The sequence below is a fragment of the Miscanthus floridulus genome, chromosome 7 (assembly GCF_019320115.1).
Source record: "Miscanthus floridulus cultivar M001 chromosome 7, ASM1932011v1, whole genome shotgun sequence".
NCBI lineage: Eukaryota > Viridiplantae > Streptophyta > Magnoliopsida > Poales > Poaceae > Miscanthus > Miscanthus floridulus.
Genome location: NC_089586.1, coordinates 114,291,076 through 114,306,277, shown reverse-complemented (window position 1 = coordinate 114,306,277; position 15,202 = coordinate 114,291,076). Strand labels below are relative to the sequence as shown.

At 50.7% G+C, this 15,202-nt stretch overlaps 1 protein-coding gene across 1 annotated transcript; it reads right to left on the bottom strand.

Annotated features, from left to right (window-relative positions):
- Nucleotides 1–214: 214 nt before the first annotated feature.
- Nucleotides 215–2,942, bottom strand: LOC136464339 (rho GDP-dissociation inhibitor 1-like). Its single transcript, XM_066463299.1, has 5 exons — nt 2,414–2,942; nt 2,155–2,221; nt 973–1,191; nt 677–801; nt 215–598 (listed from the first exon to the last, which is right to left on the bottom strand). The coding sequence occupies exons 1-5, from the start codon at nt 2,669–2,671 to the stop codon at nt 518–520; spliced, it is 750 nt and encodes a 249-aa protein (XP_066319396.1). The 5' UTR covers nt 2,672–2,942; the 3' UTR covers nt 215–517.
- Nucleotides 2,943–15,202: the final 12,260 nt, after the last annotated feature.

Below are 15,202 nucleotides of genomic sequence, written 5' to 3'. Positions count from 1 at the left end.
GAAAGTAAATACTACAACGACTGAAAGTACCGCAGCCGTTCAACTGCTGAATTTTACCGCCCTCATTCATGATGTTAGATGTCATGTTTCCAGGGATTTCAGACGTTGTCAATTTACTCAGTCTCTGGTATGTAACGATGCCGAAAGGGTCAAAAAAACCACGAGTTGAATTAACAGACAGAACAGAACAGGGCACGATCGCATTACGCAAAACGCAGCTTCATTGCTCTGAACTCAACAGGCAGTTCGAAAAAAAGAAACCCTGAGAAAAGTTCAACACGCCCACGCACGCATCACGCATGGACTGGTAGACCGAACTGACACGCAGTCTACGAACGGTGTCAACAAGGCATTCAACTGGCACATGGAAAGGATATTCACACACACACACACACGCATAGACGCACGCAGCAACTTGGTGAACAAAACCTAGGGACAGGACAGGACGAGCCATCGCAGAAAAGCAAAAGCACAGAACGAAACGGTTGATCTGCTCAGGGCCCCCAGTGAAGGCCGATCAGCCCGTCGACGGCCAGTCCCGGCGGATGTCGAAGGTGTAGTTGATCTCCAGGTAGCACTTCCGGTCGTCGTCGAGGAACTGTCAAAACAAGATGCCAGACCTTGTGAGCTCTCAAGTCAAACTGAACTGAAAAGGACTCGTTCTGCATCCACGTACCTTGGTTCTGGCAGAGTAGGACCCCCGGGCAAACATTCCCGACGGGGTGGTGTCCTCTGGCGTCACGTACGTGTAGGGCTCCAGCTGGGGGCTGAACGTGCCGAGCATCTCCTTGGCTCTGTCAACTGCGCCACCGCGTGACAAGACAACACAGCAGACCGTGAACTGTGACCAAACTGATGATTGGCACAACTAGGGGTAGGGGACGTGGTCGTGCGCACAAATGGTGACATGGTGTGTTCCGCCAGAATCATATCAAGAGCGGTTGGCTTTCAGCGTTTCAGTGTCTGTCTCACCTTTGAGGCCAGTCTTCCAGACGATGTTGGTGTAGCGGAGGCCGGAGACGATGTTGTTGCTGACGGAGAAGGTGAACTTGAGCCGGTACGGGGAGCCTTCCTTGAGTGTGAACCACACGCCCTTGGCATTGGGCTCCACCGGCAGCGGCAGGAAGATGTCGGGCTGCCCCGGCGACAGGATCGACAGGCTCATCATCTTCACGTCCGGCTCCAGCGTCTCTGCGAACATTTCAAGGATGTTCAAAATTCAGATCTGCTTCGAGATAGTACTTCCATCTCCCATTCATTCAAACGGCTGAGAAGGTTTTAATGTACTACAGTACTTTAATTTCAAACAAGAACCGTTCGGAAACTCTGTTCTTTATTGGAGGGCAGGCTGTTTCTGAGCATGAACGCATGAATATGTGCCTAAACGTTCCTTATGAAACCAGAAACGTGCTTAGCATGAAATGAAAAATTCGCGATGCATGAAAATGTGTACTAACATTCGTCTAAAAAGTATAAACCAAAAGGCAAGTGCTCCATGAACAAATGCCTGCATCCTGCAAAAATGTGGTGATCTTAAAAGCAGCAAAAGCACCAGATAAACTACTACCTGACATTGGAAGGTGCTGACATCGGTATCCTTTTCAGGATTGGAAGGTGCTGAAATTGGTATCCTATAGCTGCACTTCTAGTGTCCAGGATCCAAACTATCATTTGCAGAAGACCAAATGTCCAAATAGCAATAGCCGGTGCCCCTCCACAATTTTCTTCAGAAACGACCGGCAGAAAAGACAGGCAAAGCCGGCCGCCGTCAGGCCAGTCGGCCGACCGACAATTGCAGCCGAGCCCACCGGCCACCGCCTCTCACTTTTACCGGCGTCTTTATTTTCTACGGCAGAACGCAGCACGATTACGCGAACGTTACGTGCAGTAGTACGGAGTGTGGCCGGTGCATAGTGCATTAGCGAAGAAAACGGAGTAATAAGCAGTTAAGCACGTCACGGGACACAAATGAATGGCCGGCTCACGGCATCGCGGTGCTCACATGCGTAGCCGTAGGTGATTCATGTGCCGGCGCCCCACTGGCGCCATTAAACCCAAGGAAGCCAGAACGGACGGGCGAGCCAATCAAACGCACGCACCCAGCAAAATTTGCTTAAAAATCTCGAAATTTTTTAGCTGCGAGTGCGAGTTTACCTCCCACGGAGTTGAAGTCCACGCTGCCGAGGAGCTGCAACTTCCATCGCCGCAGGCTCTCGTCGTCCTGCAAGTGAAACGCAACCCCCAACAAGTATTATTATTAGTGAAGAAACGCACTTGAATTGAAGTGGCTCCTCGTAACCGAAAGAGACCAGCTGACCAGCAAGATCGTCGACATGCATACGGGAAGGAAGCTAGGCAGCATCAATGGCGGCCGAGAGGGAATGCATGGCAGCGAGCGAGCGAGCGTCCGTACCTTGTCCTTCTCGAGCTGCTCCTTGATGCTGACCCTGGGGCTGAGGTCGATGACCTTGGGGGCCTTCTCCTCGTCCTCCTCATCCTCCTCCTCCTCGTGGCAACGCGGCGTTGCCTCGCCGCACTTGCCGTTGGGCTTGGGCGCCGCGCCGCCGCCGTGCACCGCGGGCGCCGCTGCTTTCTTGGCCGCCGCCTCCGGCTCCGAGCCGGCGGGGACGTCGACCTTGGAGCAGGAAATGGCCTCCACCGCCGACGACATCGTCGCACGCACGCGCCGGGAAAAACTCTCTTCTCGCGCGCAGTGGCGTCAGCCAGCCAAGAGGGCGCGGTACGAGCAGAGAGCGGCGGGGCAAGAAGAGGGAAGCGTGGCAGGGGCGGCAAAGGAAGGAAGGCGAGGAGAGGCGAGCACAGATACCAAGAGCGCACCAAAAGGAGAGCGAGCTGAGCACACACGAGACGAGACGTGGAGAGGAGAGACGGAGGCGGACACGTCGAGGCGGATTCGGACAGGGGGAAAGGACCGCGGCGCAAGGCTCCAAAAAGACGGGGCGCGCGCACGCAGAGGCGCAGAGATGGTTGGATCCAACGATCAGAGATTAGCAGCGCCAGCGGCAGAGAGGATAAGGGGTGCTTTAATTCTCCCCCGGGAGAGCCGCAGCGACGGGAGAGGCGACGGAGTGGAGACAACGTGACGGGCACGACCCAACGCGCCGCGCTGCAACTGCAACCCCTACAGGTTGTACACCTGTGGACTGTGGTGGCGTTGGTTAGGGTTTTAATTCTCGAGACGACGCGAATCGCGATGGGGATGAGAAATTTGATCGTTGGTGGTTTTGAATTCTCTGACAGCGCAACGAAACGGGGTAGAGCCAGCCCTGGTCATTGTCATTCTTCAAGTTCGGTCAGTAACAGTGTCTCTCAGTAAAAACTAAGAACACTGGTGGTGGGAAACTTCCGTTAACTGCATGATTAAACTGGCCGGCAATTCATCCGGTCAAGTAAAGATCTGAACGGCGTCTTTCCCTGTCCGCGCGGGCAGCTTTGTGCGGATTCTTGTCCGATGTGGCCCGCCCGTGCCGTCCATCACGCCCCAATCATGGATCTGCAGTCCTGCACCCGCTCCAGGCCATTCGATGCGGCGTAACGCTCGAAATCAGTGGGCGGCACCGCTGGGCAGGCAGTAGTACCACGGCTCAGCATGTTAGCATTGTCGACACGAGCAGGCAACTGGTGCGCCGAATTCTCCGCTCCATTCAGCCCGGGTCTGGTTTAGATTGCAAGTTTTTTCTTTTTTTTTTCATCACATCAAATCTTTAGACATATGTATGGAGTATTAAATGTAGATAAAAAAATAACTAATTATATAGTTTGATTGTAAATTACGAGACGAATCTTTTGAGCCTAGTTAGGCCATGATTGGACAATAATTGTCAAATACAAACGGCCAGTTTAGTTACAAAATTTTTGGCAAAATGGGCACTGTAGCATTTTCGTTGTTATTTGGTAAATAGTGTCCAATCATAGTCTAATTAGGCTTAAAAGATTCGTCTCGTGGATTTCGTCTAAACTGTGTAATTAGTTTTATTTTTTATTTATATTTAATACTTCATGCATGCGTCTAAAGATTCGATGTGACGGGAAATGTGAAAAATTTTGCAAAATTTTTGGGGAACTAAACTGGGCCTAAACAAGGCCCTGTTTAGTTGCACCCTAAAATGCTAAATTTTTCAAGATTCCCATCACATCGAACATGTATGAAGCATTAAATATAAATAAAAAATAAAACTAATTACACAGTTTAGACGAAATCTACGAGACGAATCTTTTAAGCCTAATTAGACTATGATTAGACACTAATTACCAAATAACAACGAAAAAGCTACACTAACATTTTACCAAAAATTTTGGCATCCAAACTGGCCCCTGGTGGGGGTCCAAAGTGCATGGAAACTTTCTGCCGTGTGAAGAATCCTGCCGTGCTAGACACTGTTAGAAGATTTAATCTGGCCCAAATAATATTTTCAAATAAACACATGTATAGTATTGTAGGAGCATGTATAGTATTGTAGGAGGACTTTTTCAACGCAGCTACTCTAGAGGAGTGAGATCAACTTAAATAGTTGAGTTGTCTCCGTCTAGTTAAAGCTATTGGGGAAAGGAAAAAGAAGAAACACATGCCCGCTCGCCTCGTCGGGCCAGGGCGATGGGTGTGGGCGCACGCGACATGGTCCAGCGATTTCTTGCCTCGACCTTGCGGGTGTGCGGCTTTCTTTTGCTACTCAATATTTTTTCATGTATGGAGAAAATTACGTAGGCCTGTTTTGACAGGCAATTATTCTCGTATTAATGGTGATTGCCCAAATTGCTGTAGTCGACTAACGGCAGACCAATCACGTTAGTGCTGTGATTGCGTGGCTAATTACTTTTCTTAACTGCAACGCGTGTATATATATTGGGACGAGACGTCGTCCTCAGTACAGAGAATTCATCTCCTCCTTTTACCACCGTGTTGTGCTGCCCCCGTCTTCCCCATCCGTCACCGACGCGTCATTGACGCCGGGAGAGCAGGTCTCCGAAGCCTACGTCCTCTTATGACCCTACACGGGGTAGGGGGCGTTTTAGGTTTTTGGGAGGCGCCATCGCGACTGCTCGCTCGATGTCTTCCTCCCTCTACACCGGTGTTCGCGAGTCTTCATCGATGGTCTCTCCTTCGTCTACTCTCAGCACCCTGACTGTAAGGATGTCTACAGTTTCTTTGTTGTTCGTTCTAGCTTTCCTCCTGTTACTAGCACTAGGGAATTTGAGTTTGTCTCGGATCGTAGTGCTAGTGTTAAATCACACACCTATGATACTTGTTGTTCTTTTTCCTATTGTCGGAATTAATTTATGCATCGTTAAATTGCTATTATTTCCAACAGACACCGCCAGTGATCAATGCGACTATGCCGGCGCAGGCAGTTAACGGAGGCTGGCCATGCATTGTATTTGCGCTAATGATCATGATCTCCCTGTGTTGATTTAGCCTCCGTTTCAGCACAGCCAGAGAAGTGGTGGCACTCTGGACTGGAGAGGCATCTTTTTCAAAACAAATTTGTTACACCAGAAGAGAGAAGAGATTACAGAATGACGTGATCTGTATTAGACATTTAACCTTCTCCATTTTGGTTTCTCAATAGAATAGCAGGGCAACCTAAGCTGAAGTGGGTTGGTTAGTTCCAAACCTTAGAAGGAGTATTTGCTTCCGTTGGCTTGCCAGACAGCAAAATGGCCCCAAGTGTCTGAAATCGGACACCTAAGTAATGCCTGCAGGCTGCAGTAGGCAGCTTTGCCTGAGAGAAAAGCAATCAAGCCCTCAATGCTAGCATCTAGCGATAGTTTATAGTTAGGAGTTGGGGCTACAAAAATTACGATAGTAATTTTAACGGATCGATTAAAATTTCTTACAGGAAGCGGAAAGCACGCTGCATTTGACCAGGGGAATATAGATAATACAGTACAACTTTTTTGTGATCAAGGAGAAATGATCTATAGGCCAATTATAATGCAGCTCTTTTTTTAAGGTATAACGCAGCTCTTTAGAGCATCTTCAAAAGCTCTGTAAAACTACTTCCTGTTTTGTTGTTTGGTAAAAAAGAAAAAAAAAGGCCCTCTAATAGTTTTTATTATCTCTTTCCAAAAAAAATATTTTGTGTAGATATAGAGTTAGAAATGTATTTCTTCATCAGAGAATATCTCTTGTTTGTCTGCTGAGCTGCCCGAGCATATCTGCTCGGTGAATTATTTGGCTCTGAGCACGTGGCCTAGCGGTTATAACTTACCAGAGTTTTAGTAGCACCTCAAAGTCCTGCCTTCAACTTTCTATGGTAGTGAATTTAAGCAAATACGCTTTGTGCGAATAAGTCATAGAATTAAATGTCTATGGAACAAAGAAATAAATATATACATCAAGAATGATTATTATTGCATTCTATGTTCCAGCAAACAATACTATAAAACTTTTCACTTCACGCCTGTTTAGCACAACTTCACCGCCAGCTTCATGAGTTATTTTAAGTTGTTTTTTTTCGCCAAACGTGCCTTTTGCAACTTTTGAGAAAATATTTATGCAGAGCTGTTTTGCCAAACAGTTTAACAAAACAACTTTAAAGCTGCTCGTGGAGATATGTAAAAAAAATGTTTTATTGCTGAAGTTGAGATGTGTCGGGTATCGATATTACTGATACCCAAAGCAAGGGAGTTAGCGCCCACGCTGACTTCCCCGGATGGCTTGAGACGTATTAGAACGTCTCGTCCAACCTCAAGGTCGTGGTCTCCGTCTCGTCCGACCCCGAGATCGCGGGCTCCGTCTCGCCCGACCCCAAGGACGCGGTTTCTATCTCGCCCAAGGCCACGGGCTCCGTCTCACCCGACCTCGAGGCCGCGGGCTCCATCTTGCCCGACCACGAGGCACGGGCTCCGTCTCGCCCGACCCCTTAGGTGCGGGCTCCGTCTCGCCCGACCCCAAGGACGCGGCTTCCGTCTCGCCCAAGGTCGCGGGCTCCGTCTCGCCCGACCTCGAGGACGCGGGTTCCATCTCATCCGACGGGGACCCATACCGCTGCCAACCACTCCAGGTCCAAGCGTATGTGCCCGGGTCAAAACTCTGACACCAGGAAAGAGGTTGGCACGCCTTGATGTAACCCGTGGCTATGACAGGCCATACCTGGCGATTCATATCAAGAACAGTGTCGAGCGTGCCAGTACTGTTCTGTCTAATCCTCGTACGGACGCTGACAGGCGCGTCAGTTCACCACGATGTCCGCCGGGACGGGGTGGGACGCCATGACCGACAGATGACGCATGTGCATGGCGCCTGTGACAAACAGGGCCACGACATAGAGCCATCCCTATTGACATCTACAGGATCAGTGGGACCCGCATGAAGGAGAAGAAGGACCCAGCGACCCTAGAAGCCTTCTTCTCTCTCTTGTTCTTCTCCTTTTCCTCCTTTGTAACCCGCGCTTTCCCTTCACCTATAAAAGGAGAAGCAGGGCGCCCCATGCTAGGGAGATCAAAACACAAGAGCACGACACGAGCACACGGCTGAGCGACAATCGAGCTCTCAGCACCCGTTCACTCCTTCCACCAGAGACTTGGAATCCTTTTCCTCTCTCGCCTGTTTGTAACCCCTACTGCAAACTAAGTGCCGGTAACACGAGCAGCAGCGAACTGGACGTAGGGACATTCCGCCCGAACCAGTATAAACCCTTGTGTCCTCAGAGTACACTATTCGAGCCAGACACGCAAATACAAATTTACTCGTCGGTGGTCTAAAAATGTCGACAGTTGGCGCGCCAGGTAGGGCCTTTTTGCTCGTATCGACGTCCACATCAGGCCTCGAATGGCTAGTCATGGCGTCAGCTGGGTCCCGGGCATGCATGTGCGCTTTGGGAACCTCGACTTCATCATTATGACAGATCAAGAGTTGGCGTAGGCTCTCCACTCCAAGGCGCTTGAGGAGCTGCAGCTACACGCACCGGAGGCCCGCGCCCCTAGGAGCGACTAGCTCCTCGGCTTCGATTACGGGAGGCTAGAGCGCCAGCTCGGTGTCTTCCTGGGACCCGATCATCCTAGGAGGACCTGTGTTCCCTCACCTTCTCGTTCGCCAACGTCATGACGCAGCTTGCCAGAGAAGAGCCGCTCTCCCTAGAATACCTCATCCGGAGCACCCCGACAGCGCTCTCGTTCAGACTACGCCATGCTGCAGAGACTGTTGGCCACCTTGTGGCATAGCGCACGCCCCCATCTCCTACGAATGATGAGTTCATGGGGATGACCGAATACGTCATGGAATCTTTCCACGACCTTCTCGTGGGAGAATCGGAGTCGCCCTTCGACTCTGACTCTAGAAGGGGGAGCCACCACCCCTCGTGAGAATGTTTTATGGTAGGTACCCCCGAGGGATACATCAAAAGCATCCACGAGGGAGGGCTACCCCAATGGACAACCTTGATAATGGGGTTGAGGGGGATGCAAGGGCCCCACCTCGCCTACCGGTAGAGCAGCTGAGGGCTTAGCACCAAGAGCTTGAAGAAGCACGACTCCAGCTCAAGCAGGAACACACGGAACTCGAGCGAGAGATCAAGCGTCATAGAGACGGTGGGCGCACATGCGCCACAGCCCGCGACGTGAATCGAAGGATCATCGAGGATGACGAAGCCCTCCCACACTTCACCCAGGCAAGCTAGAACATCGTTGCCACGGTGGCCTTGCTCTAGGGGCTTCTAGGGCCCACGACGCCCAAGGATCATTAGGCCCATCGTGATACTCAAGCGTGTGGTGGCACAATAGGCCAAGAGCTCATTGTCCCAATAATGCGAGCTCGGTGCGAGCCAGCTTGTGCCTTTAGAGCGACCCGACAGGGACGTGTCTGTCCACCAGGTGCAGCAAGGTGGCAGGCCACGTGCCATGGCCCCAGTGCATGAGCATCTTGGCCTCCACCATGACGCGTATGACACCCTGGATGCTCGTAGGTGTGCCCATGGCAATGAGAGGGAGGAGGCTAGTCATGGCTACCACCCTCATCGTGGCGGACGCTACGATAGCAGCGAGGACCGAAGCCTAAGGCCCGACTTGCTGGGACCTCAGGCCATTGGTTGACACATCCTCAATGCCGTCTTCCTACCGTGGTACCGACCGTCAACCAACATCCTGAAATACTTTGGAGATACAAACCCTGGACTATGGCTCGAGGATTATTGACTTGCTTGCCAAGTCGGTGGAGCAGATAGTGACAATTTCATTATCCGCAGCCTTCCATTATTCCTGACCAATTTGGCGCAAACATGGTTGGAACACCTTCCGCCCAACTAAATCCAAAGTTGGGCGAACCTAAAAGAAATCTTCGTGGGAAACTTTTAGGGCACATACGCGTATCCTAGGAACCCATGGGATCTCAAAAACTGCCAAGAGAAGGCTGGGGAAACCCTTTGTGGGTACATCCGGTGCTTCTCCCAGCAGTGCAACGAGCTGCCTGACATCGCCGATGCCGATGTCATAGGAGCTTTCCTGTCCGGGACCACCTGCGAGTCCCCGGTTCACAAGCTGAGACGTAAGGGCCCGTGAACCACAAAGGAGCTCCTCGATATTGCAACCATCCATGCCTCGAGTGTGGTGGTGGTCGGAGTGATTTTTGACCGCCCTAAGGGCAAGACAAAGTGGGACGAGGACGCTGGCGAAGGCGCCTCCAACCGCCCCTATAAGAAGAACAAGTAGTGGCACGAGGGCTCGCTTGTGGCCACTGCCGACCACAAGGGGGGTCCAAAGCTCGCTGAGGGTACCCCAGACTACTTCAAGAAGCTACTTGAAGGGCCATGCCCGAACCATGCTTTCCCCGTCAAGCACCTATACAAGAATTGTGTCCTTATGAAGCAGTTCTTGTTCGGAGGCTCCAACAAGAGGGAGCATCGGAAGGACCCCAAGCTGGCTGTGGACGACACCAAGGGGAAGGACAGCGGATTTCCAACACTGGATGGCCGCCTCATGATCTTTGGAGGGTCGATGGCCTATGACTCCAAGTGCCACCAGAAGCTTGTGCACCACGAGGTCTATATGGCCGAGCCGGACGTGCCTTCCTTCCTCCGATGGTCAGAGTCCGCCATAACCTTTGATCAGACCGACCACTCGGAAAGCGTCCCATAGCTAGGAAGATACCCGCTCATGGTCAACCTAATCATTGGCATAAAGCTGCTCATCAAGGTGCTGATAGATGGAGGTAGCGGCCTCAACATCATGTACGCTGAAACGCTTGATGCCATGGGCATCGACCGATCGCGCATCCGGCTGACTGGGGCACCTTTCCACGGCATTGTGCCTAGAAAGTAGGCCATGCCACTTGGGCAGATCGATCTACCCATCACCTTTGGGAATCCAACAAATTATAGGATGGAGACCCTTACCTTTGAAGGTGGTCGGGTTCCATGGGACCTACCATGCCATCCTAGGATGTCCATGCTATGCGAAGTTCATAGCCATCCCCAACTACACCTATCTAAAGTTGAAGATGTTGGGTCCATGCGGGGTCATCACCATCAACACCTCCTTCCAGCGCGCCTATAAGTGCGCCGTCAAGTGCTGTGAACACACCGCTGCAATTGTCACCTCAAAAGACCTTGCGGCTATCAGGGAGGAGGTCGTCGAAGAAGCATCTGACCCCAAGCGATTGGCTGGGTCTTTTGAGCCTGTAGAGGGCGCCAAGGAGGTCCTCATAGACCCCAGTGGCTCCGAGGGCAAAGTGGTGCGCATCGACACCACACTTTCCTCCAAATAGGAAAGCGCGCTCACCGACTTCCTCCGCGCCAATAGAGGCATCTTTGCGTGGAAACCCTTAGATATGCCAGGCATTCCAAGAGGAGTCACCGAGCATGCCTTGAAGATTAGGCTAGGATCCAAACCGGTGAAGCAGCGCCTACATCGCTTCGACAAGGAGAAACACAGGGCCATCAGCGAGGAGATTGCGAAGCTTTTGGCGATCGGGTTCATCAAGGAAGTATACCACCTCGAGTGGTTAGACAATCCTATTCTTGTATGACAAAAGAGTGGGAAATAGAGAATGTATGTTGACTACATGGGTCTCAACAAAGTGTGTCCAAAGGATCTATTTTCTTTGCCATGCATCGACCAAGTAGTCGACTCAACCTCAGGGTGCGAAACCCTTTGTTTCCTTGATGCATACTTCGGGTACCATCAAATCACGATGAAAGAGTGCGACCAGCTCATGACATCTTTCATCACCCCATTTGGATCATTCTGCTACGTCATAATGCTATTTGGTCTGAAAAATGCAGGGGCTACGTATCAGCGTTGTATGCTTAAGTGTTTCAGTGACCTCATCGGGCAAACCGTTGAGACCTACGTAGACGACATCGTGGTCAAGTCCAAATGGGCTAACTAGGTTGTAGCTAACCTAGAGCAGACCTTCATGAAATTTTGAGCAAATGGCATCAAACTCAACCTCGAGAAATATGTTTTCAGGGTCCTGAGGGGTATGCTGCTGGGTTTTATCATCTCCGAGCGCGTCATCGAAGCCAACCTGAAGAAGATCTCGGCCATCACAAGGATGGGCCCGATTCAGAATATAAAGAGGGTACAATGAGTTATAGGGTGCCTTGCTACGCTCAGCCACTTTATCTCATGCCTCGGTGAATGAGGTCTCTCCCTCTATAGGCTTCTAAAGAAGGCCGACCATTTTGAATGGATGCTCGAGGCCCAGGAGGTAATTGACAAGGTCAAGCAGCTCCTGATGAAGGCCCCGATCCTAGTCCCCCCAACCGACAGGGAGCCACTTCTGCTCTACATTATGGCCACCATGCAAGTGGTCTGCGCCACCCTAGTGGTAGTACGAGAAGAAGAGGGACACACCCTCAAAGTGTAGCATCCTGTGTGCTTCATTAGCGAGGTCTTGTCTGATTCCAAGACTCGCTACCCCTAAATCTAGAAACTCCTATACACCGTCCTTATCGCCAAGAGGAAGTTGCATCACTACTTCAAGTCGCATCCGGTGATGGTCATGACGTCCTTCCCTCTCGATGAGGTCGTCCAAAACCAAGATGTCACAGGAATAATCGTGAAGTGGGCACTCGAGCTAATGGGTCAAGGCATTTCATATGCCCCTCGGACGACCATCAAGTCCCAAGTGCTGGCTGATTTCATTGCAGAGTGGACTAAGATCTAAATACCACTAGTAGTCGTTGACCAAGAGTACTGGATGATGTACTTCGATAGATCGCTGATGAAGAAAGGCGCCAGCATGGGGCTGGTTTTTGTTTCACCCCTCGAGGTACGCATGAGGTACATGGTTCACATCCATTTCCCCTCCTCCAACAATGTGGACGAGTATGAGTCACTCATCAATGGCCTACGCATCATCATCGAATTGGGTATCCCATGGCTTGACCAGTGATGGGCCACCTACCCTAGGCTTGGGGGCTAACCAGCCAGTGGCTCCATCCGATCCCGAAGTCGTGGAGCTTGATGAGGATCCAACGACCCTCTAGCCGACTAGAGGATGCCTTACCTCGACTACCTCCTCTGTGAGGTGCCGTCGATGGACAAAACGGAGGCTCAATGGCTCGCATGTCGTGCCAAGTCCTTTGTTGTTATTAAGGGCAAGCTCTATAGGCGAAGCCACACCGGGATCCTGTAGCGCTGCATCCCCATCAAATAAGGGAAGTAGTTGCTAAGCGATATCCACGGTGGGGTCTACAGGCACCATGCCACACCTAGGACCCTAGTCAGAAATGTGTTCTGACAAGGCTTCTATTGGCTGACCATAGTAGCCGACTCTGAATAGATTATGCGCACCTGTGAAGGGTGTCAATACTATGCTCGACAGACCCACCTACCGGCCCAAGCACTCCAAATGATCCCCATCACGTGGCCGTTCTTGGTCTAGGGGCTTGATCTGGTTGGTCCTCTCAAGAGGGCGCTCAGGGGATATATGCACTTACGTGTCACCATAGACAAGTTTAGAAACTGGATAGAGGCTCGACCGATCTCCACGATCAAGTCTGAGCAAGCCATGCTATTCTTCTTTGACATCATCCATCGCTTTGGAGTCCTAAACTCCATTATCACAGACAACAACACGTAGTTCACCAAGAAAAAGTTCATTCGATTCTGCAATGAATACCATATCCATGTCGATTGGGCCGCCATGGTGCACCCCTACATGAATGGGTAGGTCGAGCGCGCGAACAACATGGTCCTACAAAGCCTCAAGCCTAGGATCTTCAACCGATTGAATAAGTTTGGTAGACGATGGGTCATGGAGCTTCCCGCGGTGCTCTGGAGCCTGAGGACGACTCCCAGCTAGGCCATCGGCTACACACCATTCTTCATGGTCTATGGTTCTGAGGCTATCCTCACTACCGACTTTGATTATGGAGCACCGAGGGTCAGGGCGTACGACAAATAGGGAGCCGAGGCATCCCTCGAGGGTGCCATGGACCAGCTAGATGAAGCGCATGACATTGCCCTCCTCCGCTCAGCCAAGTACAAGCAAGTGTTGTGCCGGTACCACAACCATCGAGTGCGGGGTCGGGCCTTCAACGTCGAGGACCTAGTGCTCCGCCTCATCCAGAGCAACGAGAACCACCACAAGCTCTCTCCACCATGGGAGGTACCATACGTCGTCATGGAGGTGCTCCGACCAGGCACCTATAAGCTCAAGACCATCGATGGTGAAGCCTTCATCAACATCTGGAACATCGAACAGCTACGTCGCTTTTACCCTTAATTTACGCACGCTTTCTCTTATCGATTTTGCTATCGACTCCTTGATCTTTAGTGACACCCAACCCTAGCAATGGCGAGGGGTCGGGCTTTATTCGGGGGCTGATAAGAGGATATCTATTCGGTAGACATTTTCTATGCTCGACCCTTTCTTACGTTAAGATCTAGAAGCAAGGGTTGTGAAAACAAATGCTGGGTAAAACTGGTCTGACCACAAGAAACCTACGCCCCAATGGTTATGGTGTTTTTGCTCACCAGCATGATCAAAATTTTTTGCTCGCACCTTGAGCTTTTAGCCTTAACTACAGAAAGAGTCGGAACGCATTAAAGAGTATATCTACCCCACAAACATTCACTGTGCCCGATCCTTTCTCACATTAAGATCTAGAGGCAAGGGTTGCAGAAATGAACGCTGAGTAAAACAGGTTAGACTACAAGAAACCTATGCCCCAGCGGCTACAACGTTTTTGCTCACCAGCGTGATCAGAGTTTTTTCACCCGTAAAACAGGTCAGAACGCATTAACCTTTTTATACAAAAAGGGGAGAAGAGCTAAAAATCTATTTGGCCATAACGAAATTGAAGAGCTTGTCCACTTATTACAAGTTTGCCATGTGGCTTATCTACCTAACTAATTTCTTGGGGGGATGATCTCAACCACTATCTCCATAGGTAAGTCCTGTGCCAGATGGGCCACCTCCTTCTTGATGTTGTCCAACTTAGCATTGGTGTAGATAGGTGCGAGAACCATCATAGGTAAGGTGGGATACAGAGCTAAAAATGCTCCTATGGCCCATTCAGGCCTAGTAGTTTGAAGGCTAGCCCTCTGACGGGTTCATAGTCGCTCTGGGGCACCCTTAGAGTGAGGGGTGGAAAGGGATGGGCCCACTAACGGCCAGTACCTAGGCGCAAGAGCACCATGGGCATCCTAGCCTAGGTTTGAGTCTTGGTTGGTTCCTAGTCCATGGTTTTTCCTTGAAGAAAGGCAACGAGCCCTTGGGGCCGGTCGAACGGACCCGAGAACTATATAGATTGGCCACTGAGAATCTAGAGTCGATCAGCAGCTGACCCATGTTAGACCCCCACAAATAGGAAGCTAGGGCCCCACTTAGACTAGCCCATTAATAGCTCATTGAGCACCATGTTTTGTCCATCAAGAAAAAATGTGGCACGGCTCAGCCCCTCCGTTTTAACAAAAAAACGCTTGAGGGATGACGATCACAAAGACAAGCCGACCCCTCGACCGGACCCCTACAACATGCGGGGGCTCGAGGGAAGTTGGACTTGCAAGGAGACCGAATGCATGGTCATAGGATGATGGCTCGGATCCTAGGGAAGAGTATGTACAAAAATTAAGAATAACATTTCTGAAACAAAAAGCGCTTCATCTTACCAGTTTCGCTATCGTCTCCTTGATCTTTAGTGAAACCTGACCCCGACAATGGCAAGGGGTTAGGCCTCACTTGGGGGTTGATAAGGGTATATATATATCCTTTCTGAAATAGTCGACATGCCCGACC

What these genes read in the sequence shown, in the direction of transcription:
- LOC136464339 (XM_066463299.1), bottom strand. Translation starts at nt 2,671, where the DNA reads ATGTCGTCGGCGGTGGAGGCCATTTCCTGCTCCAAGGTCGACGTCCCC. An exon ending in AGCAGCTCGAGAAGGACAAG is followed by an intron (nt 2,222 to 2,413) that starts GTACGGACGCTC and finishes TTTCACTTGCAG; the next exon opens with GACGACGAGAGCCTGCGGCG. An exon ending in CCTACTCTGCCAGAACCAAG is followed by an intron (nt 599 to 676) that starts GTACGTGGATGC and finishes TTGTTTTGACAG; the next exon opens with TTCCTCGACGACGACCGGAA.